Consider the following 24855-nt stretch of genomic DNA (forward strand, 5'->3'; position numbering starts at 1 on the left):
CTCCCACCAGATTTATAAACTCACTTTCCACTCCACGTTCTCAAATATAGTACTGATCAAAACTCTTAGGCACCCTAGCTATATATATGTTCCTACTACTTCTGTACAGTACTGTACCTACTTAACCTGTTTCACTCTGTGGACTCTTCAGACAGGAATCTGCATCTATTGGAGTTGTTTTTCGTGTTCATAAAAGTAATTACACATGGAATGGTTCACTCTTGCAATCAGAACCTCCATTCTAATTTTTCTCAATCTAAGTGCTGCCTTCAACACAATAGGCTACAACATTCCCCTGGTACACCCTGGGAACCGGGTTGGACTCTCTGGTAGTGCCCTAACTGGTTTTGCTCATACATCTTAGAGAGAATTTTTTTCGTCTGTTTTGAGGACCAGTTTTCCAAGAGATACAATACACCTTTCAGTGTTATTCAGGGAAGCTGTTTTGGTTCCCTACTCTTCAACTTGCACTGGCTTCCCCTAGAAGACACCACTAGAGAGCACAAACTTTATTTCTACAGTTATTCAAATGACACACAATTGTACATCTCAGTTGAACCTGATAATGATCACACCTTGTCTTCTCTGACTTCTGGAATGGCTGCTGTAATGGTTTGTAACTACAGAAATGAATTGAAGAAAAAACACAGGAGCCCAGGATAACTTGTCTACTTAGCTTTACTTTAGTGAGTGCTCACATATGATGTGGTGGTGTACTGACATATGCCATTCACACACTTCTTACATATAACCCATAATGAATTATGTAAACAAAGAATGCTTAATCAAACAATATATGTACAATATTCCTCAAATATTGAATACACTACACTCCTCTCTGCTTAGCTATAAACTCCAACTCCATATAGTGTGCATCTTAATAAAGAAAAATATATAATAGAGTATACTATATTATACAACTACTATATTGACAGCCACAGCATACTAAAATTTAAATTGTCCCATTCAGGCCTATTCCTCGCTGAGGAGGATTTCTTACTTTTGTGGCATAATGTCTCTCCTGATGGGGGAGGGATAGGGTCACCCTGCTTCACTGGGGAGACTTGTGGCTAAAAAACAATCTCAGGTTCTTGTGTTTCCTCTGGAGAAGCTGTAGGAGTGGAGTCTGGGACTGTAGGAAGCATTTCTGACAGCTCTGGAAAACTTTCTTCTCTAACAACTGACTCCTCTCTCCTCAACTGATCGATATGTTGCCTCCAGATGACATCAGATGCAATCTCCACTCTATACGAGAGTGGTCCAGTTCTGTCCTAAACCTTTCCAAGCACTCAACCTTGGGAAGAATTCCTGCAGCCTCCATGTGATCTAGCTCACTGGCTACCTCATCACGAATGATATAAGGAACTGGACAGGCTTTGTAACCCATGGGTGTGGTTTTTTAATCAACACTATTTTACCTTTGATCTGCTTGAATTTTCCAAAGCCACCCTTGAACACTCCAGTACCTTTCTTAATTTGTTTTCAGTTGTCTCTCTTGCACGGGATGTAGCATGCAAATAGTGTTTTGGTTTTTAAAAAGCACAATCAAGTTATGGTTGTCTCAGTCAATCACAGCCCCACAATTCTGACCTCCCTGCTTTTTTTTTAAAACCATGTACAAGCCCAATGTGGCTTATCATTTGCTGTATTTCACTGTTATGAATGTCATTCCCACAGTAGTTATCTTTTCTCCAGTAGAAGTTCTTAATTGGACAGCTGCAGTTCAGTATCTTTGAAATGCCATTCAGACTCATTTTGTGAAATGACTAATTCCATTTTAATTAATTTGCCATTCACTTCTGTTGTAAGCTTTGTCTCTTATTAGTTTCCACATTGTAAATCTCAAGGGTACCCAGCCCTGTTTCACTCTCATCATTAACATCATTTTCATCAACAACATGCAGATTAGTGCTCACAACGTGATTGTTTTTACTCTTCTCCGTGCAGTCCATTTATTTTGTCTGCCCTACATTCTCTTTGTTTGTCCACTAATTTGTTGCATTTCTGCAAGTTTTCCCTTTAAACCTGCATTGGCCTAGTGTATGTAAGACCCTGACACAATGGTAACACAATTCGTTCAATGTCAATAAGACCAAGGAGCTAATTATTGCCTTCAGGAGGAGGAAACCAGAGGTTCATGAGCCAGGCCTCATTGGAGGATCAAAGATAGAAAGTGTCAGCAACCTTAAATTCTTCAGTGTTCTCATTTTGGAGGATTTGTCTTGGGCCCTGCACACAAATGCAATTACAAAGTAAGCATGGCAGTGCCTTTACTTCCTTAGGAGCCTGTGAATATTTGACATGACATCTAAAACTTTGAAAAACTTCTATAGATGTGTGGTGGAGAGTATATTGACTGTCTGCATCACAGCCTGGCATGAAAACAACTATGCCCTTGACTAGAAAATTCTACAGAAAGTAGTGGATACGGCCCAGCCCATCATGCATAAAACCTTCCGCACCATTAAGCACATCTACATGAAGCTTTGTCGCAGAAAAGCAGCATACACCATCAGGGACACCCGCAACCCACTTCACACTCCCTTCTCACTGCTATCATCAGGAAGAATTGTACAGGAGCCTCAGGTCTCACACCACCAGGTTCAGGAACAGTTATTCCCCCTCAACCATCAGGCTCTTGAACCAAAAGAGATAACCTCGCTCAACTTCAGTTAACCCATCACTGAAATGTTCCCGCAACCTATGGACTAACTCTCATGGTCTCTTCATCTCATGTTCTAAATACTTATTTATTTATTATTATTATTATTACTTTGTTCTTTTTGTGTTTGCACAGTTTGTGTCTTTTGCACATTGGTTAAACACCCAAGTTGGTGAGTTCTTTCATTGATTCTATTATGGCTTTACTGAGTAAGCCTGCAAAAAAAATCTCAGGGTTGTAAATGGTGACATACATGCACTTCGATAATAAATTTATTGTCAACCTTAACATTCTGAATCAGAACGTGTAGTAAGTGGCTGGAGATTTCAGCAATCAATGGACTGAATTTAATGAGAATTTCAAAGCAAACATTCAGTAAACAAATTGCTTGCATTATATTGACCCAGAGGGGATAGTTCCACTCTATCTTACTTGCCACATCACTGGACTGTTTACCACAAACTATGGACTCTCTTTCAAAGACTCTTTATCTCATGTTCGGAACGTTTGTTGTTGTTATTATTCTTTTCTACTTGCACAGTCCGTGGCACTGGTTGACTGTCCTGTTTACTACAGTCTTTTATTGATTCCATTATGGTTACTGGATTTTTGAGTATGCCTGCAAGAAAATCTCAGGATTGAACACAGTGACAAATATGTACTTTGATAATAAAGTTACTTTGAATTTATTTAACTTGTTTTTATCTATATCTTTTTGTCTTTTATTCTTATTTTTAATTTTATTTTCATGCGCACTTTATCCCATTGTAAAGCATTTCGAACTACATTGTCTGTATGATGTTACGGATTCAGTAACAATAAATGTATGAGTGAGGCAGGGTTTTTTATAACAAATAACACGTTTATTAAACACTGAAAACAAACCCCCCAAAAGTAAACAAATCACTAACGTAACCGGAAATCAGCTACTATGCGGCAGCTTAAACAGCTCTTAAAGCAAGGAAGCTTAAACAGTTCTTAAAGCGATGTTGCAAAAACAGTTCTTCAAAGTAGTATTGCAAAAGTTCAAAATGCTTACAGTCCATTTAAGGGAGAGACTTTTTAAGACGATTTAAATTCTCTTTCACGTCGTGTTGTTGCAATTCCCAGTCGAATTACTTTTCCCACAAAGAATTTTACAAAGATGAAATGTAACGGCTTAAAGGCACTGACCTTTCCTTTACAACACTGTACTCAATCCTTTCTGCTATTCACAGGGATTAACATGAGCACAGTCAACGAATTCCTTCTGAATGAGGATCAAACAAGGTCGAATCAGTTTCATGGTCGAAATCGACTCTCCTCGATCTTTTAACTCCCGAACTCCGATCTTCACTCTCCACTGATTCTCAATTAGTAGTATTATAAAGAAACTGCTGGCAATGACCTTTTAAACTTTAGGCATTAGATAAAACTTCATCTTTCAACTAAACTGCATCATAACATTAAATCATGCAGTGGCATGAAGTCAACTTGGCAAATCCAGCCACGAACTGCCCCTCCTCACAGGCCTTCCTTTTATACCCTGTAAAAAAACCTGTCACATGACCTCTACTGGCGGAAAAATGACATCACTCCACCATCACAAGACCATTACCTCAAGTCCAGTATAGCTTCAACCCCTGTCATGTGACAAGGGTACCACTGTCACGTGTCATGGGTACATAACAATGAAGAGTTCTCTATAAATACAAAAATATTATTATCTCTCAGCTAAAGTTGGTAAAACTTGAGGTGCAGGCGTAGCCAAACACCTTCATTTATTAATTGCTAGGAACTTTCGGACAATTTTAGTAGTGTTTAGTACAGTGGCTTCCCGAAGTTTTCCATAGATATTGCTGTATAGCCCTAATTGTTTAATGCTACTGTGTAGTGACTTTAGAATGACACCAGTTGTAGATATTACTAAAGGGACAATGTATATCCTGTTCATGTACCAAACTCTTTCGATATCCTCTTTTAATTCAGCATATCTCTGGTGCTTTTCACTTATCGATTTTTGTAAGTTATGTGTGTTTGGAACGGCTGTATCTATTAAATAAGCTGTTCTTGCTTGTTTATCTTGTATAATCACATCCTGACGGTTATTATGGATTGCCCTATCTGTAATAACTGATCTGTCATAATATAATTTGTGGTATTCTTTGACTCTAAAACAGGATTATTATTATTATTTCTGGTTAACATCAGCCTACTGGGCATACCACTAAAATGTAATTGGCGTGAAATAATCTTGAACGTTATAAGAAAAGAATTCAGTCAAGACATAATAGTAATATTGCAGGAAACATAAACTTGGTTGACATCATCTGCTCATTACTGGAGCTGATGTTGTAGATTGAATATGATGTGGTAGAAATTAACACTTAGTTGTCAACTAACATTCCATCCCTGGTCCCTACCTACCCACAGTCTCTAATTCTTCAGAGGTTATCAGGAACCTCAAGTTATAAGTCAAAAAATGCTTTCACAATGCATTTTAAGTGATAGTCCACTTAGTTTACATTCATAGCTTATAATGAACAAATAATGCAGTTTATAAATATTTAACCTATTGTTTTATGTTATTTAACTAAATTCATTAACAAAGGATTTGTAAAAGAAAACATATAAATGAAAATCTGTATAATGCACAGTGATGGGTTAATGACCAAAGGGTGAGCTGATCTATGTTACCTCCTGTAAAGTCACAGATATTTATTTACACCAGACCTGTATGGTATAATTTCTCACCCATCACTCTCCACTACCCCCAAAGAAACTCTCCTGGGTCTCATGGCATTATTTGATTATTATAAACTATGAAAGTAAACAAAGTGAACTATCATTTAAAATGCATTGTGAAAGCATTCTTTTCTGAACAAAGGCCTTCAATGTAGGTGAGGAGGTTTTCAACTGCTAAGAAGAAGCAATAATTGCTAACTTATTTTGTAAATTTTAGAAAAATAGGATACTGTCAGGATGGATCTATATAGAGACTCTCAAAAGCAGAGGTGGAGGAGTACGCTTCATGATCAACCCTTCTTCATGCACAAATATATCAGTGCTGTCCCAATTCTGCTCACCAGTCCTAGAATATCTCGCAGTTAAGTGTCGTCCATGGGAGAATTCTGGGATCATTTTAGTAGTGGTATACATTCCATCTCAGGCCAATGTCAGTCAAGCTTTAGATGATCAGAGTAATGGGATCAACATGCACAAGACAGCACACCCTAACGCCTTCACCATCATTTTAGGAGATTTTAACCAGGCCAGTCTGAAAAAATCACTAAGCAGTTACCATCAACAGATCACTTGCAATACCAGAGGAAACAACACACAGGACCACTGTTACATACATCAAGAATGCCTATGATGCTATTCCACGCCCTCACTTCGAGAAGTCTGATCACCTGGCTGTACTTCTACTCCCTGAGTATCAGCAGAGACTGAAGACTGCAGCACCAGCAGTGAGGACCAAGAAGATATGGACAAGGGAAGCACAGGAGCGCCTACAGGACTGCTTTGAATCGGTGGACTGGACTGTATTCAGGGATTCATCTTCGAACCTGGATGAGAAAGCTGCAGTTGTTACCAACTTCATTAAAACCTGTGTGGATGAGTGTGTGCCTACAAAGACTTACTGTACATTCCCAAATCAAAAGCCGCAGATGAACCAGGAGGTACGTTGTCTGCTGAAGGCTAGGTCTGTTGCGATCCAGGTCTGTACCAGAAAACCAGGTATGATTTGCAGAGGGCTATTTCAAGGGCAAAGAGACAATTTCAAATGAGGTTGGAGGTGACATTGGATGTACAACAACTCTGGAGGGGTTTACAAGACATTACTTCCTACAAAGCAAAACCCAATAGCCTGCATGGCAGCAATGCTTCACTACCAGATGAACTCAATACCTTCTATGCTTGAAAGGGAGAACACAACTGCAGCTGTGAAGATTGTTGCTGCACCTGGTGACCCTGTGATCTCCATCTCAGAGGCCGATGTTAGGCTGTCTTTAAAGGGGGTGAACCCTCACAAGGTGGAAGGTACCAATGGAGTACCTGGTAAGGCTCTGAAAACTTGTGCTAACCAACTAGCGGGAGTATTCAAGGACATTTTCAACCTCTCACTGCTATGGGCAGAAGTTTCCACTTGTTTCAAAAAGGCAGCAATTATACCAGTGCCTAAGAAGAGTAATGTGAACATGAGGAAATCTTCAGATGCTGGAAATTCAAGCAACACACACAAAATGCTGGTGGAACGCAGCAGGCCAGGCAGCATCTATAGTCTTCTCCCTATAGATGCTGCCTGGCCTGCTGTGTTCCACCAGCATTTTGTGTGTGTTGCAAGAATAATGTGAGCTGCCTTAATGACTATCGCCCGGTAGCATTCACATCGACAGTGATGAAATGCTTTGAGAGGTTGGTCATGACTAGACTGAACTCCTGCCTCAGCAAGAACCTGGACCCATTGCAATTTGCAATAGGTTAATGGCAGATGCAGTCTCAATGGCTCTCCACACGGCTTTAGACCAAGATCTCTCAGGATCTAACCTGGTCCCAACATATCGATGCAATTATAAAGAAGGCAAGACAGCAACTATACTTGATTAGGAGTTTGAAGAGATTTGGCATGTCAACAAATGCACTCAAAAACTTCTATAGATGTACTGTGGGGAGCACTCTGATGAGCTGCATTACTGTCTGGTATGGGGGGGGGGGTGGAAAGCTACTGCACAAGACCAAAAGAAGCATGTAGTTGGTTGGTTCCACCTTGGCCACTAGCCTACAAAGTACCCAGGACACGTTCAGGGAGCGGTGTCTCAGAAAGGCAGCGTCCATTATTACGGAGCTCCAGCACCCAAGGCATGCTCTTTTCTCACTATTACCATCAGGTAGGAGGTACAGAAGCCTGAAAGCACACACTCAATGATTCAGGAACAGCTCCTTCCCCTCTGCCATCCGATTCCTAAATGGACATTGAACTCATGAACACTAACTCACTTTTTTAACATATATAATTTCTGTTTTTTTGCATCATTTTTAATCTATTCAATATACATATACTTTAATTGGTTTACTTATTTAATTTGTTATTATTATTTTTCCCTCTTCTTCTATATTATGTATTGCATTGAACTGCTGCTAAGTTAACAAAGTTCACGACACATACCAGCGATAATAAGCCTGATTCTGAAATAGTATCAGTTCACCATTTTAAAAAGAGTAATGATTGCAATATTAGTAAGTTAAAATAACTCCTATTGAATTCTCTCTGCTAGTGAAATCCACGACCTCTCTGGATGTTACTTGCTGAATTTCTTCATCTCTCTTAATTCTTTGACCATATTTTTGGTCATTCATCCTAATGTCACTTACATAGTTCAAGGTTAATTTTTGTTAATTAACCCTCTTGTGAAACACTTTGGAATATTTTGTTACTTTAAAACTGCTACATTAACATAACTTGTCTTAACTAAGTTTAACATACTATAAAGCTTATGTGATCTAGAGAACCAAACATACAAACATATTTTCTGTATTCAGGAGAGTTCACTTGATATACGATGCAGCTTGTCCAACTGATTTTACCGAATTACATATAGTTGTCAGCTTGATTTTAGATTGAATTAAGTGATGAATAGCAAATTATTAAAATTAAACTGCTTTAATAAAGCTGCTACAAATATTAAACATGGCTATTTTTAATACCTGTCTGGTCCATTTCCTTCTTTGTTACCTAACAGTCTCCGGAGTTTAAGTATGAGCTGTAAATTGGTAGAGTAGTTCCTAATGTAACATTGTGCTTGAGTATTCTAAATAGCCACTCTAATGGACTTTCTCAATCATAGAATTATACAGCATTGAAACGGGCCCTTTGCCCCATTATGTATGGGCCAGCATTTCTGCACATACACATTAATCCCAGTTGCTCACCCTAAGTCTGTAACCTTCTATGTTTTGCCTATTTAAGTGCGTCTAAAAGTCTCTTAAACATAGTGAATGGGATTCACCTCTTCCTAACAATTCTGTTAAAAAAAACTTTACCCTCAAATGACCTTTAAAATATTTCCTCTCACCTTAAACCTAAAACCCATGACCTCTTGTCTTTCCTATCCCAGTCATGGAAAGAAGATTCTATCTACCTACACTTCTCATCATCTAAGATATTTCTATCAGGCCATTAGACAACACTCACTCCAGAATTGCCATTCTCAACCACAAGCTGCAGTAAAAAGCTATCTTGTGGGCATTCTACAGATTCCCTCTTCTGGGATCCAGCACCTACCGGATTTTCCGAATCTACCTGCATATTGAAATCCCCGATGATCATTGTAACATTGCCCTTTTTACATGCCTTTTCCATCTCTGTTGTAATTTGTAGCCCACTTCCTGGCTATTCTTCGCTGGCCTGTATATAATTCCCATCAGGGTCTTTTTATCTTTAGAGTTTTCTAACTCTACCCACAAGGATTCTACACCTTCTGATCCTATGTCCCCTCTTTCTAAGGATATGATTTCATGGTCCACAAATAAAATTATCTCACCCCTTCTGCGTACCTGCCTGTCCTCTCGATACAATGTGTATCCTTGGATGTTAAGCTCCCAACTTTGATCTTCTTTCAGCCACAACTCAGAGATGCCAGTAACATCATATCTGCCAATATCTACCAAGTTTAGTTGATTATTTATTGAAATACAGTGCAGAATAGGCCCTTCTGGTCCTTCCAGCCAGGCCGCCCAGCAATCCCCCGATCTAATCTGAGCCTAATCATAGGACAATTTACAATGACCAATCAACAGGTATGTCTTTGAACTGTGGGTGGAAACTGGATCACTGGGAGGAAACCCACGCAGTCATGGGGAGAACGTACAAACTCCTTACAGGCAGCGGTGGGAATTGAACCCAAGTCACCTGCACTGTAAAGTGTTATGTTAACCACTATGCTACCATGTCACCCCACCAACCTTATTCCGCCTACTGTGTTGCATTCAAATATAATTCCTTCAGTGCTGTATTCATGACCCTCTTTTTGATTGTGATCCCATCATATTTTAATTCATATCACTGACTGCAATTTTGCCCTGTCATCTACCTGTCCTTCCTCACAGTCTCACTACACACTGCATCTAGTTGTACACCAACTACTCCACCGAGTCCTATCACTTCAGTTCTCATCTCCTGCCAAATTAGATTAAACCCTCCTCAACCCCTATAGCAAAACTGCCCCCAGGGATATGGGTCCCCCTTGGGTTCAGGCGTACCCCGTCCTCTTTGTGCAGGTCATACCTCTACCAGAACAGATCCCAATGATCCAGAAATCTGAAACACTGCTCCCTGTACCAATTTCTTAGCCAAGCAATCATCTGCCAAATCATCCTATTTGTACCCTCACTGGCATGTGGCACAGGTAGCAACCCAGATATTCCTACCTCTGGAGGTCCAACTTTTCAGCTTCTGTATAACTCCCTGTACTCTCTCTTCAGGACCTCCTCCCTTTTCCTATGTTAGTACCAATCTGTACCATGAATTCTGGCTGTTCCCATTCCCCCTTTAGATTTCCAGTGACCTGATCTGAGACATCCTTGACCCTGGCGCCTGGGAAGCTACATAGCATTCGAGTGTCTCTTTTGCATTCACAGAATCTGCTCTCTGCTCCTCTGATTATGAAATCCCCTATCACTACTGCACTCTCCTTCTTCCCCCTTCCCTCCTGAGCCAGAGCCAGATAGTACCAGAGACCACTTCACTGCAGCTTCCCCCAGTGGGTCATCACCCCCCCCCCCAACACTATCCAAAGCCAGGTATTACTGAGGGGAACAGCCACAGGGGTATTCAGCACTGGCTGCCTATTCCCTTTCTCTCTCCTGAACCTGCTCCTGCAACTTAAGGTGATTACTTCCCTGTAGCTCCCGTCTATCACCTCCTCATTTTCCCGTATGTGCCGAACGTCATCCAGCTCTTTAACAGGGTCTCTAAGGAGCTGCAGCTTGATGCACTTTGTGCAGGTGTAATTCTCAGGGAGACTGGAAGTCTCACAAATTTCCCACGTCTCACACAAAGAACATACCACTTCCTCCCAATCCAATCACAGTGCCCCAGCTATCTACCAACAGAGAAAAAACAGCTTGCTTACTTAGAAGCTCCACCTGCACATGCCCAAGCCTACTCTTGCCAAAGCTAGACCGACCGCTGAGAGATGGTGATTGGGAAGAGATGTCAGCATGTTAGACAGCAATAAAATGATATCGTGCCATTAAATTATGTTAATGGTTCTTAATCTGAAATGGAAAATATTCTTTCATCACTGAAAGGAAAGGAACAAAACGAGTCTAATCGAGGCAGATAAAATCAGAAGTGGAATAACATAGAACTAACCCTAAAGATCGTTCTGTTGGTTCTGACTGGGAAAGCATGGGGACATTGTGAAATAGGATAGGTCTAGGTGTTGTCAGGAAACAAATCTTCACATGAGGAATGAGTCACAAATAAGACAAGAGATGATCAAGTGAGAGGCTGGCTCTTGAGAGAGGCGGATCTTACCTTAGAAAAGGCAATTGATGTTTGCCGTGCCAGTGAGATCACGTCAAGTCAGGCTAAAGTGCTCAATGGCGAGATTGAAGTGTACAAAATAAAAACTGTGAAAACTGACAGGAGCAGGACAAAGCCAGCTCCACAGGATGATCAAAAGGAAGTTAACTGCAACAGATGTGGTTTGTGTGGACTACTATTCAAAATATCCTGAGATCACCAATTTAAGTGACATGTCCAGTCAAGGTGTCATTACCACAATGAAGTTGACATTCACAAGACATGGTTTTCCAGATATTGTCGTTAGTGACAATGGTCCACAATGTGCCAGTGGTGAGTTCAAAGGGTTCTCAGAAAGCTGGGAATTTCAACATGTTACTTCCAGTCCAGGGCACGCTCAGTCTAATGGACAAGCAGAGAAAACTGTACAAACTGTGAAGAACATGCTCAAGAAGGCACAAAGCAGCAGTGGTGACCCTTACATTGCTCTGCTTGAATACCGCAACACACCGATTGAAGGTGTGGGGTTCTCTCCTGCACAGCTGTTGATGGGACGTCCTCTGAAATCTAAACTGCCAACATCCACAGCTCTACTGACTCCTGCAGGTAATGCTCAAGTACATGACAAGCTAAAGTACAAGCAAATAAAGCAAAAGAGCTACTATGACAGACATACAAGACAGTTACCAGATCTGCATACGGGTGAATATATCAGAATACAGAGAGGAGACACTTGGCAGCCAGCTGTGGTTGTGAACAGACATCAGCAACCAAGATCCTTCATAGTTCGCACGCCAGATGGAAGAGTCTACAGGAGGAACAGGAAGCATCTGCTGAAGACAGGCGAAAGGGAGTTCCCAAGTATTTATATCCAGTCCTCGAGAATACCTTCCAATAATTTATTGATGTCAGGTTCACTAGCCCATAGTTTCTCAATTCATTCTTGGAGCTTTTCTTAAACAATGAAACAACATTAGCACCACACCCATGGCTAAGGACATTTTAAATACCTCTGGGGTACCAGCCTCCCACAAGGTCCAACAGAATACCTTACCTGGGGGCTGATTCACATTAATTTGCCTCAAAATAGCAAGCACCTCTTCTTCTGTATCTAGCCCATGACTTAACTGCTGTTTCTCTTGCCTTCCCCACCATTCAACTGTTTCTCTCTCCCTCTTTCAAGTCAAGTCAAGTCAATTCATTGACAAGATGTTGATCTTGACATAAGCTACCACAAGCTGTCAGCAAAACCTTGAATGTGCCTTTTTTTGGTGAGTACAATTTCTAGCATTTTAAGTTGACTCTTCTCTATGATAGGATCATACATTTAACAAGTTGGAAAATCCTATGAAAGCAGTGTTTACAGCCCAGTCCATAATGGGTAAAGCCCTCCCCACCACTGAGATTGTCTACATGGAGCGCTGTCACAGGAAGTAGCATCCATCATCAGAGACCCCAACCACAAATGAAGGTACAGGATTCTCCAGACTGACTCCAGCAGGTTGAGGAACAGTTACTCAACCATCTGGCTCTTGAACCAGAGGGGATAACTACACTCAACTTCACTTGCCCCATCATTGAACGGTTCCCACAAGCTGTGGACTCACTTTCAAGGACTCTTCCTCTCATGTTCTGGATATTTGATGCTTACTTGTTTATTTTTTTTCTCTTTCTTTTTGTATTTGCACATTTTGTTGATTTTTTTTACACACTGGTTGTTTGCTCATCATTTTGTGCGTGGTCTTTCATTGATTCTATTGTGTTTCTTGTTCGCACTGTAATTGCCTATTAGAAAATGTATCTCAGGGTTGTATGTGGTGATATATATGTATTAGGCATCTGTTAATCTCGAGAGTCCATGGATTTGTGCCTTGGAAAGTTTCCAGGGCTGGGAGACAGGCAGTTGCCCATGCTGCAAGTCTCCCCTCTCCACAACACTGATGTTGTCCAAGGGAAGGGCAAGGGCCGATTCAGCTTGGCACTGGTGTCATCGCAGAGCAATGTGTGGTTAAGTGCTGTGCTCAAGGACACAACCCGCTGCTTTAGCTGAGGCTCAAAATAGTGACCTTCAGACCACTAGAGCGGGGGTCGGCAACCCGCGGCTCTGGAGCCACATGTGGCTCTTTTATGTCTGTGCTGCGGCTCCCTGTTGCTTTGGGAAATAATTGGTTGTGGCGACCCTTTTCCTGGCACATCCGAACCGACTCACAATTAGATAGCCTACGGGGGTTTGCGAGCACAGAGCTTTGGAGCCTCTGCGCCATGGGGGGCAGGTTGAGGGAGGCTTAAAAGTGAGGCTGAAGATTTCGAATAAAGTTTTTTCCTTCGACTGCAGTTACCGACTCCGTGTCGTAATTTTAGCGCTGCGTGTAGCACACCGCTACATGGTCAGTATTTAATTAAAATGTATTTTATGTTAGTTTGTTAGTTTTTGAAATGTAAATCTAAATTTGAAGATTATGGTGATCTTGTACAATCTAAATAAGACGTTGTGGCGACCCATTTCCTGACACATCCAAACCGGCTCACAATTAGCCAGCGTTCAGGCTAAGGGAGATAGCCTACGGGGGTTTGTGAGTACGTGTCTTTTGCAGCATCCGCGCCCATGGGGGGCGGGTTGAGGGAGGCTTAAAAGCAAGGCTGTTTAGTTCGAATAAAGCTATCTTTGACTGCAGTTTACTGACTGCGTGTAGCAACCGCTACAACGTGTTTTTATCGCTGGCTGTCCAGAGGGGAGGTGTTGAAACGCTTTGTCGCGTGTCTGGAAGAAGTGAAAACTTTCCTGGGCAGCAAAGGGCTCACCTTTCCTGAGCTGGAACAGCCAGAGTGGCTGGAAAAGCTACACTTCATGGTAGACATGACAGCGCACCTGAACACGCTGAACACAGCTCTTCAGGGGAAAGGACGTACAGCCCTGCACATGTTGGAGGATGTTTTGGCATTCGAGCGCAAGTTGACGTTGCTTGCCAGAGATTTACAGAAAGGCACATTGTCTCACTTCCCCAATTTGAGAGAGTTCAAACAAGGTCACGACATGATAAATTCGGAGTATTTACATTCTGCAATCATCGCAATGCAAACATCGTTTGGGAAACGCTTCTCTGAGTTCAGAGAGGAAAAAAACACATTATCCTTCCCGGTCACTCCCCTAAGCATCGATCCATCCCTACTGAATACGACTGCATTGTCAGGTGTGAGTCAACCTGAACAAGTATGATAAATATTTTAATTGCCTATTATTTTGTATATTCATATGTTTTCATTGTTCAGTGAAATAGTCCTTTTATTTTTCAGGTTTGCTGCTGGCGGCAAATTTAAGTTTGGCGTTTTTCATAAATACAAGAAGGACTCAAATAGACGTTGAGTATTTTACTTAAAAGTAACCTTCAACCCAACGTCTTTTTTTCGGAGTTCAAAATGTTTTTGTTGCATGCAGAAATGTAATTTTGTTTTCTCTGCAGGAGTTCATCAATTTCATAAATGCAACACATTATAGTTTGTTTATACATAGCATAAAGGCAAAACAAAACGTTGTATGCAGTGTTATTTCATTTTAAATGTCAAACAGGTTTTGCGGCTCCCAGTGTTTTCTTTTCTGTGGGAAACAGGTCCAAGTGGCTCTTTCAGTGGTAAAGGTTGCTGACCCCTGCACTAGAGCAATGCATTAACCACTTGGCCACACGCCAATATATGTACTTTGAATATAAAGTTAATTTGAACTTTTGTAATGAATATAAACACAGTTGAAGTACATAGTGCCTTCTCTTCCACAGTGTTGTGTATTTAATATTTCAATAATATTGAAGCAATCTTGTGTCTATATTGATTAATTAAGCATTCTTGTTTGTTCTAACTATGGGTTATATGTAAAACAACATGAATTACATACATTGTCATGCTACCACGTGATACATGTGCGCCTTGCTTAAAGTAAACTTAAAGCTAGACCCATATTTTTGGACTTCTGTGTCTTCCTTTGAATTAGTTTAATGTTTTGAAGATACAAAATATAACATTGGCAACAAGGTATTTTTTAAAAACAAACCCAAGATGGCTACCGACCTATGAAATGCAGTGAGACGTTCAAATGAAAAAAGAATACAGTGAGGAACGTCAAGTAAAATATCCAGCCCAGCACCATGCAGACGATCAGTTTAAAAAGAAGCATCACAGCACATATTCTGCAGAAGGAAAGGCATGATCGAGTTTTTTAAAAAGTCAGAAGATGTAAGATTTCATGGGTTGTTAAAGAGAATGGAAGGATTCTTGGGCTGATAAGGAGTGAGTACTGGGAGATAATAATCAAAAAAAAAGAGCAAAAAGGGCTGTCTATATTGGAAAGATTGGCACATTTGATTACACAACAGGTAATTGGCTCATGTATACTCAGCTATTGGAACAGTATTTTTGAAGCAAATGAAATAGCCAATGAGAAGCAAGTGCCAATTTTGCTGTGTTCACTGGGCTTAAAGGTATAAGTTTGCTTCGAAGTTTGACTGTTCCAACCAAACCATCCGAAATTAGCTTTGCTGATACTGTCAAAGAAATGCAGGAACGTTTAGATCCAAAGCCAGCTGATTACAGAGTGCTTTAGGTTTCATAAGCAGAATCAAAAAGAAGGGGAGTCCATTTCAGTATATGCAGCAGAATTGAAGAGATTGTCTGAGCATCGTCAGTTCAGAGGTGGTCTTAATGATGTACTGAGAAATTGGAATCCTACAAGAAAGCATTTAAAAACTGAAGTACTACTTACTTTTCAAAGAGCAGTTGAATTGTTGTTTCAATGGAAGCTGAAGATAGATTTCTCAAGTACCTTGTTTATTCTTTGCTGTCTATCCATGCTATGGACCTCTTTCTTCTTAACGAGGGCCTCAATATCCTTCTGACAGTGTTTTCAGATTTCTCCGGTTACTCCATCCACACCGATCTGCCCAAGCAGCATTTTCAAAATTACACACCCTGGAGAGCGTTTCTGGAAAGCTCCGGTTTCAGGGGACAAAAATGCCAATTTAGTGTGGACGAAGGGTAAAAACGAAGAGAAAAAGCTTCGGTTACAGATTTATCCGATGTAGTGTGGAAGTACTGCAAGCTTTCCTAAACCTTGGATATTTTAAATGCATTTGTTTTGACCACTGCAGTGATAATATACAATCAAACTTGTAAAAATAGTTACTGTGTAATGGTATGCAAGGTGACTAGTGTACCAGAATGAATTACGTATGCAACATTCGTTACAACGACTTTCAAATTTCTACCCAGGTCCTCAATCACCTATTGCATTTGAAGTTTACAAACAGCATGGGCGAGCACGTCGATTTTGATGATCAGGGTGATCTCAAAGGAAATTACACAATTATCAATTGGCAGCTGTCCCATGAGGATGAATCTGTGGTGTTTCAAGAAGTCGGCAACTACAATGCTTATGCTAAACCAAGTGACAGACTCAACATAAATGAAAAGAAAATCCTGTGGAGTGGATTCTCTAAAGAGGTATGAGATTAATTGTTCACCACACATTTTATGTCACCCTTACAGCATTTGCAAGGTTAAAAAAATCCATAATTTGCATTCACTATGTATTGTACTTCTGACGTTCATTAAAAAGATCACTTACGTTAAACTACCATTAGATTATGAAATTTAGTTTAAAAAATCTGCTTTCTTTTTGCAGATAAAGTTAAAGCTGAGTGATTTTTTAACTGGTTGTACTTACTGGATTAACTGTTCAAATGCCCAAATAATACAAGAACAATTTCACAATACTTTCACTGCATAGTATTACAGCCTGGACTGGGATTCAATACTATAGATTTTTTAAAAGTATACTCAGTTTATAGGTGTGGGTTTTGCTGGTAAGGCACATTTCATGGTCCATTCCTGCTTATGGGGAGGTGTCATCTTGAAACATTGCAGACTGGGTGGTGAAAATAATCTCACAGAAGTATTGAGTAATAGGTTACAAAATTTTGTACCAACAGCATATTTCGCAGTCAGGAAGGTGTCTAGGAAGGGAGGGTGCAGCTGGTGATATCGCAATGCATTTGATACCTTCACCACTCATTTTAATTAGGTCATACATTTGAGAAATAAAGAAGACACTCTTGTAATAGTTGCATTCATAGAATGGTCCTTAATCAGTTATCAGTTATTATAGTATTAGCTATAATTTTTATATAAAACCCAGTTGCAATTATGAGAGAAAAATGACATGATTATTTTCTCATGAACATTTGGTTGTTCTGAGCAACAAAATGTCAAACAATGGTGATAAAATTATCAGGCAGGAATATTAAGTATGAAAAGTCACTGGTCCATCAAACTCTTGTGGAGTTGTATTATGAATAGCTGCCAAACCAATCATTCTCCTGAAGGGGATAATCTGCTAGCTGTATAATTTTAAAGGACCGGTTAAGTGGCACCTTACAGGAAAGATGTAGACATTCAAGTGAAATAAATAATTTAGAAATGTGGATCTGTTGAAGCTGTATCTCTCAAAATTATTACTTATTTCAGATATCACAGTGGATTTCACTTCAAACTGTTGTCACATTTAATTGTTTCTTATTTGGCAACTGGCAGTATACTGATTTGGCAGAAATACTTCTTAATGAAGCAATAATTCTTAGAAACAACTTGTTTTTTTTTTAACACAGACTCTCACTTTTCCTACCAAGAAGTCTGGCTGTCACAGGCAATTGAAACAAAACTACAACCTGCTGCCCATTCGATGTCTCAGCTTTTCTGTAAACATTGGAAATGTTCTTTAGGTTTATGAGGATTTTTTGTCAATCATTTGAAGGCAAGGGGTAGAATTGCAAATGCAAATAGTGTGCGTGCATATAACACACATAGACACACATGCTGTAATGCTGAATTTCAAGTTCAAGGCAACTATATTTATGTGCAAAAGTCTTAGGCACATGAAAAAAAATTCTGCAAACCAAAGGCACTTACAAAAATAATCAAATGAAATGTTTATAAATATAAAAAAATTACTAGAAAGAGTAGTAACAGTAAAAATCTATATTAAATCAATATTTGGTGTGACCACCCTTTGCCCTTAAAATGGAATCAACTCTGTTAGGTACACTGTCGTGCAATTTTATAAGAAAATCGGCTGGTAGGTGGTTCCAGGCATCTTAGAGAACCCGCTACAGTTCTTCTGCAGACTCTGGCTGTCTCGCTTCTGTCTCACCACGTAATGCCAGTGAAACCTCGATGAGGTTGAAATCAGGGCTCTGTGGAAGCCTTACCATCAGGCTTTTTGCACAGAACTGTACATATGAACAAATGTATAGTAGAAATATCTGCAAAAGAATAGTTACATGACAGAATTACTTTGAATAGAAATATCGGATTATGTAACAGCTCAATTACTGAGAGAGTAACTAAACATAAGTTTATTCAAATTAACTAAGCTTTTCAATCAAAGTTATAAAATGTCCTGTCTTTATTTGATTTTGCAGGTTCCTTTTTCCAACTGCAGCCGAGATTGTGTGCCTGGCACCAGAAAAGGGATAATCGAGGGGGAACCCACCTGCTGTTTTGAATGTGTCGCATGTGCAGAAGGAGAGTTCAGTGATGAAAATGGTAATTAAAACTGTTCTTACATGTAAGAGTACCTGAGAATGGTATAAAAAGTTTAATTCTCAGTGAATTTTCTTTGGAAACGTGTAGACTACAATGATGTGGTTCAATGAAACTACTTTCACTAGGTATCTTTACAAGAACTTGGCTCTACCAAGTTACCTGTATTTAAAAGAACCAGCAAGACATTCAACACTGGTACATTTGAAAAATGGATAAATGAGTAAGAGGTCTTACTGCTCTCCCTACAATCCCAGAAGCTGTCTAATGCTACATTCAGGCAATCTGCTAAAGAGCAAGCAATCTGGGTGTCTGCGACAGATCGACATATACATGGTAACAACTGTAAATTGGGATCCCATGCAAATTATTTGGAGAAATTCATTAAGATGGGAAGGTTGGAAATTGAATTCCAGTAAGAGAGCTGAAGGCCCTACCAATATTACTGAGGTACTGAGATAATAGAATACATAGTCAGCAAAGAATATAGAGTGAGAAACAAGGCTCGTGGAAATCTATAGAGACTGGTGTCTGCAATCGCAGGCAAGCAGATGGGTTAAGACATGAATGGTAAGCATTCTGATAAGCTCTGGTGTGTAACAGATGGATTTGAAGAAGCAGATATAGAGTGTGGTGGGGAATTCAAGGCAGGATTAAATTTGTAGCTGTGTGTGTGGTTTAGAGGAGTAAACAGAAGTGTTTATACTGTTGGAAAAGCAGTAGCTGGTCAGTATATCAAACACATCTGTCATGAATTTAACAAAAAAAATTCTTAATTTTTTTTACCCCTGAACATGATAATCAGTCTGAGGCAGCAGATATTTTTATATTTTTAGACTTCAGCCCTTAAGTACTTTGCAGAATGTGATTTCCACCACTGTTGCTGTCTTCCATCCTCCACCCTTACTGACATCTCCTCCGTTTCCTGGACATCTGCTCTTACCTCATCTTTCCACCGCCTTAAAAGTAATAAGAGTTCCTCTCCTTAACTACCATTCTACGAGCCTTCACATTCAGCACATCATTCTCAGTAATCTCCACCATCTCCAAAGGGATCCTACCACCAAACATATCTTTACCTACCCCCCTCCGCATTCCGTAGGGATCACTCCCTCCGTGATTTCCTTGTCCATTCATCTCTCCCCACTAATCTACCTCCCAGCACTTAACCCTGCAATTGGCCAAAGTATTAAACCTACTCATTCACCTCCTCCCTCACCTCCATTCAGGGCCCCAAACAGTCCTTCCAGGTGAGGCAACACTTCACCTGCAAACCTGCTGGGGTCTTCTATTGTATCTGGTGCTCCCAGTGCAGCCTCCTCTATTGGTCCAACAATTTGTTTCCAACTCCTGTTGCCACGTCTGTCCATGGCCTCCTCCTACATCATGGTGGGGTGGAGGTGCAGTGCCTTATATCCTGTTTGGGTGGCCTCCAACCTTATGGCATGAATATCGATTTCTCCTTCCAATAAAGAGATATTTCCCTCCTCTCTTTTTCTATTCCCCACTTTGGCCCCTTACCTCTTCACACCTGCCTATCACCTAGCCCTGGTGCCCTGCTTCCTTTCCTTTCTCCTATGGTCCACTCTCCTCTCCTATCAAATTTCTTCATCTCCAGCCCTTTGCCTTTCTCACCCTCCTGGCTTTGCCTATCACCTTCTAGCTATCCCTCTTCCCCTCACACCACTTTTTTTATTCTGGCATCTTCCCCTTTGTTTTCCAGTCCTGATAAAGGGTCTTGGCCTGAAACTTCAGTTGTTTGTTTATTCCCATAGATGCTGCCTGATCTACTGAGTTCCTCGAACATTTTGTATGTGATGCTTTGAATTTCCAGCATCTGCGGAATTTCTTGTGTTTCTAGCTGTACCTGATTGTTTGTTTCTTCTACTCCTTTAGATGCAAGTGCGTGTACAAAGTGTCCCAATGATTTCTGGTCAAATGAGAATCACACATCATGCATTGCCAAGGAGATTGAGTACCTGTCGTGGACTGAACCGTTTGGAATTGCTCTGACAATATTTGCTGTGCTAGGAATATTGATTACTTCCTTTGTTTTGGGAGTTTTCATTAAGTTCAGAAATACTCCAATCGTGAAAGCCACCAACAGGGAACTGTCCTATCTCCTTCTCTTCTCTTTAATTTGTTGTTTCTCCAGCTCATTGATCTTCATCGGAGAACCCAAAGATTGGACATGTAGACTGCGGCAACCTGCATTTGGAATCAGCTTTGTATTGTGCATTTCTTGCATTCTGGTAAAAACAAACCGTGTGCTATTAGTCTTTGAGGCCAAGATCCCAACAAGCCTCCATCGAAAGTGGGTTGGCCTCAATTTGCAATTCCTATTGGTTTTTCTCTGTATTCTCGTGCAAATTGTTACATGTGTCATTTGGCTTTACACTGCACCCCCTTCAAGTTACAGAAATCATGAACTGGAAGATGAAATTATTTTTATTACGTGTGATGAAGGCTCCTTAATGGCACTTGGTTTTCTCATCGGTTACACATGTCTGCTTGCTGCTATTTGCTTCTTCTTTGCCTTTAAGTCTCGCAAGCTCCCAGAGAACTTCAATGAAGCCAAGTTCATTACTTTTAGTATGCTGATATTTTTCATTGTCTGGATCTCATTCATTCCTGCTTACGTCAGCACCTATGGGAAGTTTGTTTCAGCTGTAGAGGTCATTGCCATACTTGCATCAAGTTTTGGTTTACTTGGATGCATTTATTTTAACAAATGCTATATTATTTTGTTCAAGCCATCAAGGAACACCATTGAAGAAGTCAGATGCAGTACAGCTGCCCATGCTTTTAAAGTCGCCGCGAGGGCAACTTTGCGACGCAGCACCATGTCTCGTAAGAGGTCCAATAGCATAGGTGGTTCAACTGTATCATCGCCATCGTCTTCAATCTGCAGCAGGAATGCCCACGATGAACCAATTACCATGGAGATGCAGAGGTGTAGCAAGCAGAAGGTCAGTTTTGGCAGTGGAACTGTCACCTTATCTCTGAGTTTTGAGGAAACCGGAAGGTATGCCACTGTTAGCAGGAACATGAGGAGGAGAAATTCGATGGACGCCAAAAATAGTGATGACATTCTGATGAAGCACAACGTTTTGATCCCCCTTCAGAAATGTGACATGGGAAATGACACACGATGCAAGATATCAGGAAAGAATGGGTCTGGAACTTTTCAGTCTCTGGATGATAGCAAAGAATGTACCAAAAGTGCTGAAGAAATCTCCTCCAACACTTCAGTAAATCTGAGAAACCTTGTTGATGGCAACATTGTAGATAATGACATAAATTCTTAATGATGGTTATTGGACCTACTTTCAATTTGGGCAGTATAAATTCAGATAATTCCAGCATATTGTGGAATGTTATTGGTGCAGAATCAACACACAAAATTATGCTTAGGACAACTACCCAAGTGCCAATTAAAAACAATAAAGAAGCCCCAAGCCTGACCTATAGGAGAATAAGGGCTAGTTTCTGGATTTTCCCATAATGAGGAATATCTAATAAAATGTGAGCCTAGCAACGCAAGAGCCAAGTCAGAAACATGGAAGTAAACAAAATCTTAAAACAGGACGGCCTGTGGACACGACATTTAAAAGCTTCATTCTTTCAACAAACAGCAACTCAATTTACTTGAAGGGCAATTGAAATTATGATTGCACAAAGTATGTTTTTGTGTTGATATGATGGCCTCATTTTTGTTGCAAACAAATTTATGTAATCAGTGAAGTACGGAATTGTCTAACACCATGTTAAAAATGTTGCTGGCAGCACAAGAAACTTTTTGATATGCTTAAAGATCTTTATGTTGTTATAAAAATTAATTGCTCAAGCACAATACCATTGTTGTATCAACACAGTTGTTTTTTTAACACAAATTCAGCCAAGCGTATGAAAACACCGTGGCAACTAAATGTTGCTAGAAGCAAGGTCCATCAAATGTGACTCCGGAAACTTGCAGCAACAGGCGATCCTATTACTTCACCATGGTCATTATTGTACTGTTACACCAACTTGTCTCATTTGCAAATGAATGTTAAAGTGAGCGTTAATTGTTCAAAGAGCAGAGAAATAAAGAACAATTATGAATATCAGAAATGCAGGTGACGTAGAGAAATTACAAATGTTGAACTTCCTTATCAGATAGAAGTCATCTTATTGATGGAGGAAAGTGACTTAAACTGATCTGGGTACTGAAGGAATTCTATAGTGGAAAATGCAAGTTAAAGAATTAGGAAATTAGCACTGTATTAGAAAGAAGCAAGACATTGCTTTACCATTCAGGATAAAGGTTGTGGGGATGTTTCTAAGGATTATTGAAGTGAACAGCACATATTGGCCCATATAGACCATTCCTGGAATTGAGATACTGCTCCAATGAGTAGATGGCAGAGAAGCTTTGAAGAAAGATAGTGTCTTAGGCTAAAAATTCTAAGGTTTTGAACTTGTGCATGTTACATCGACTAAAAGTTATTTTGTAGTATATTAGTATTAAAGTTTGGTAAAGCAAAACCTGGACTACAATGTCTCAGTTCCAGTAATAAGACCAATCCTGTTTTAACACGCTGGTACTAATGGCTCTGGTCACATGAGCCATGTGATCACATAGTTGTATGGAGAATTGTGTAAAGGGAAACGGTGGAAAGTCAGTGGTAAGAGTCCATCAAGAAGCAACAATGATAATGTAGAATTTGTAAGAAAATTGAAATGATGTAGTTTAGTATGGATAGCAACTAAATTGAGTATTTTAACAATTATTAAACTTATAATTAACAGTCAATGGCTTTAGAAAAGGAGGGAAAAAATTAAACAATGATGATGAAGAACCTAGGACTGAAATACCATGATGGAGGTTGTGGAACTAGTACAATTATGTGACTGTTAACAAATCATAGTTTGGTAGCAATGTAATTTATGATATTAGTGAAACAGTGCTAATACCGTGAGAAGGAGTCATTCTAACAATGGCAAAACTAGAAATGGGACAAACTAGCAGCTAATGACAGAGGTGATTAAGTGAAGTAACAATACAAGATTATTATCACAGTCTTATTGAAAGAATAGTGTTATTAAAATGATGTCACAATAATGACATTACATGAGATCAAAAGACAACAGTAATAAAACCATTTAACAGTAGTGAAATAGCAATAGATTTCCAGCAAGTGCAGAATCTTTTGTGTATAGCAATCGAGGAATATGACAGTAATTAAAGAGAAGTAATGGCACAGTGTATCAATGAGAGATGTGTTAGTGGAACATGGTAACATTTGAAACAAAAGTTGTGTGGCTATAGGAAAAAATGCATTCAAGAATATTCCATTATTTATTGGACAGGATGTATAACTGAAGTGATGCCTACTCATTTCTGAAGCATTCTTAAGTTCAAAATTCAAAGCTTTTTTAGTATTAATTTTAGTATTAAAGTATATATATGTCATCATATACAACCCTGAGATTCATTTTCTTGTGGGCACACTCAGCAAATCTATAGAATAGTAACTATAACAGGATCAAGCAAGATCAACCAGAGTGCAAGAAGCAACAAACTGTTCCAATGCAAATATAAATAAAGAGCAATAAATAACGAGCACATGAATTAATGAGATAAAGATTCCTTAAAGTGAGATCATTGGTTGCAGGAATATTTCAATGGTGGGGCAAGTGAGTGAGCCTGATGGTTGAGGGGTAGTAGCTCTTCTTGAACCTGGTGTTGTGAATCCTGAAGCACTTGCACCTTCTATCTGATGGTAGTAGCATGTCCTGGATGGTGGGGATCTCTGATGATGGATGCTGCTTTCCTACAACAGCTTTTTATGTAGTTGTGCTCAATGTTAGGAAAGGCTTTACCCAGGATGTACTGGGCCAGATCACGTAGGATTTTCCATTCAAAGGCATTGGTGTTTCCACACCAGGCCGTGATGCAGCCAGTTAATATACTCCCCATCACAGATCCACTGAAGTTTGTCAAGGTTTTAGATGTTATGCCAAACCTCCGAAGCCTCATAAGACTTGTTATTTTCTCATTTGAATGTTTTGAATTATGTAACAGAACAATACAACACAACAAATATCAACTAGG

At 39.8% G+C, this 24855-nt stretch overlaps 1 protein-coding gene across 5 annotated transcripts in view; it reads left to right on the forward strand.

The window, feature by feature from the left end:
* The window catches only part of casr (calcium-sensing receptor), a 68081-nt gene extending 44179 nt beyond the window's left edge, over window positions 1-23902 (forward strand). For all 5 annotated transcript variants that reach the window (XM_059968426.1, XM_059968427.1, XM_059968425.1 and 2 more), the window contains 3 exons: window positions 16431-16661; window positions 18638-18761; window positions 20655-23902. In XM_059968426.1, coding sequence (XP_059824409.1) covers window positions 16431-16661; window positions 18638-18761; window positions 20655-22066 — 1767 coding nt within the window. In that variant the 3' untranslated portion in view covers window positions 22067-23902. The remainder of the gene's footprint in view (window positions 1-16430; window positions 16662-18637; window positions 18762-20654) is intronic.
* The last annotated feature ends 953 nt before the right edge of the window (window positions 23903-24855 follow it).

Source organism: Hypanus sabinus, chromosome 4 (genome assembly GCF_030144855.1).
Source record: "Hypanus sabinus isolate sHypSab1 chromosome 4, sHypSab1.hap1, whole genome shotgun sequence".
NCBI lineage: Eukaryota > Metazoa > Chordata > Chondrichthyes > Myliobatiformes > Dasyatidae > Hypanus > Hypanus sabinus.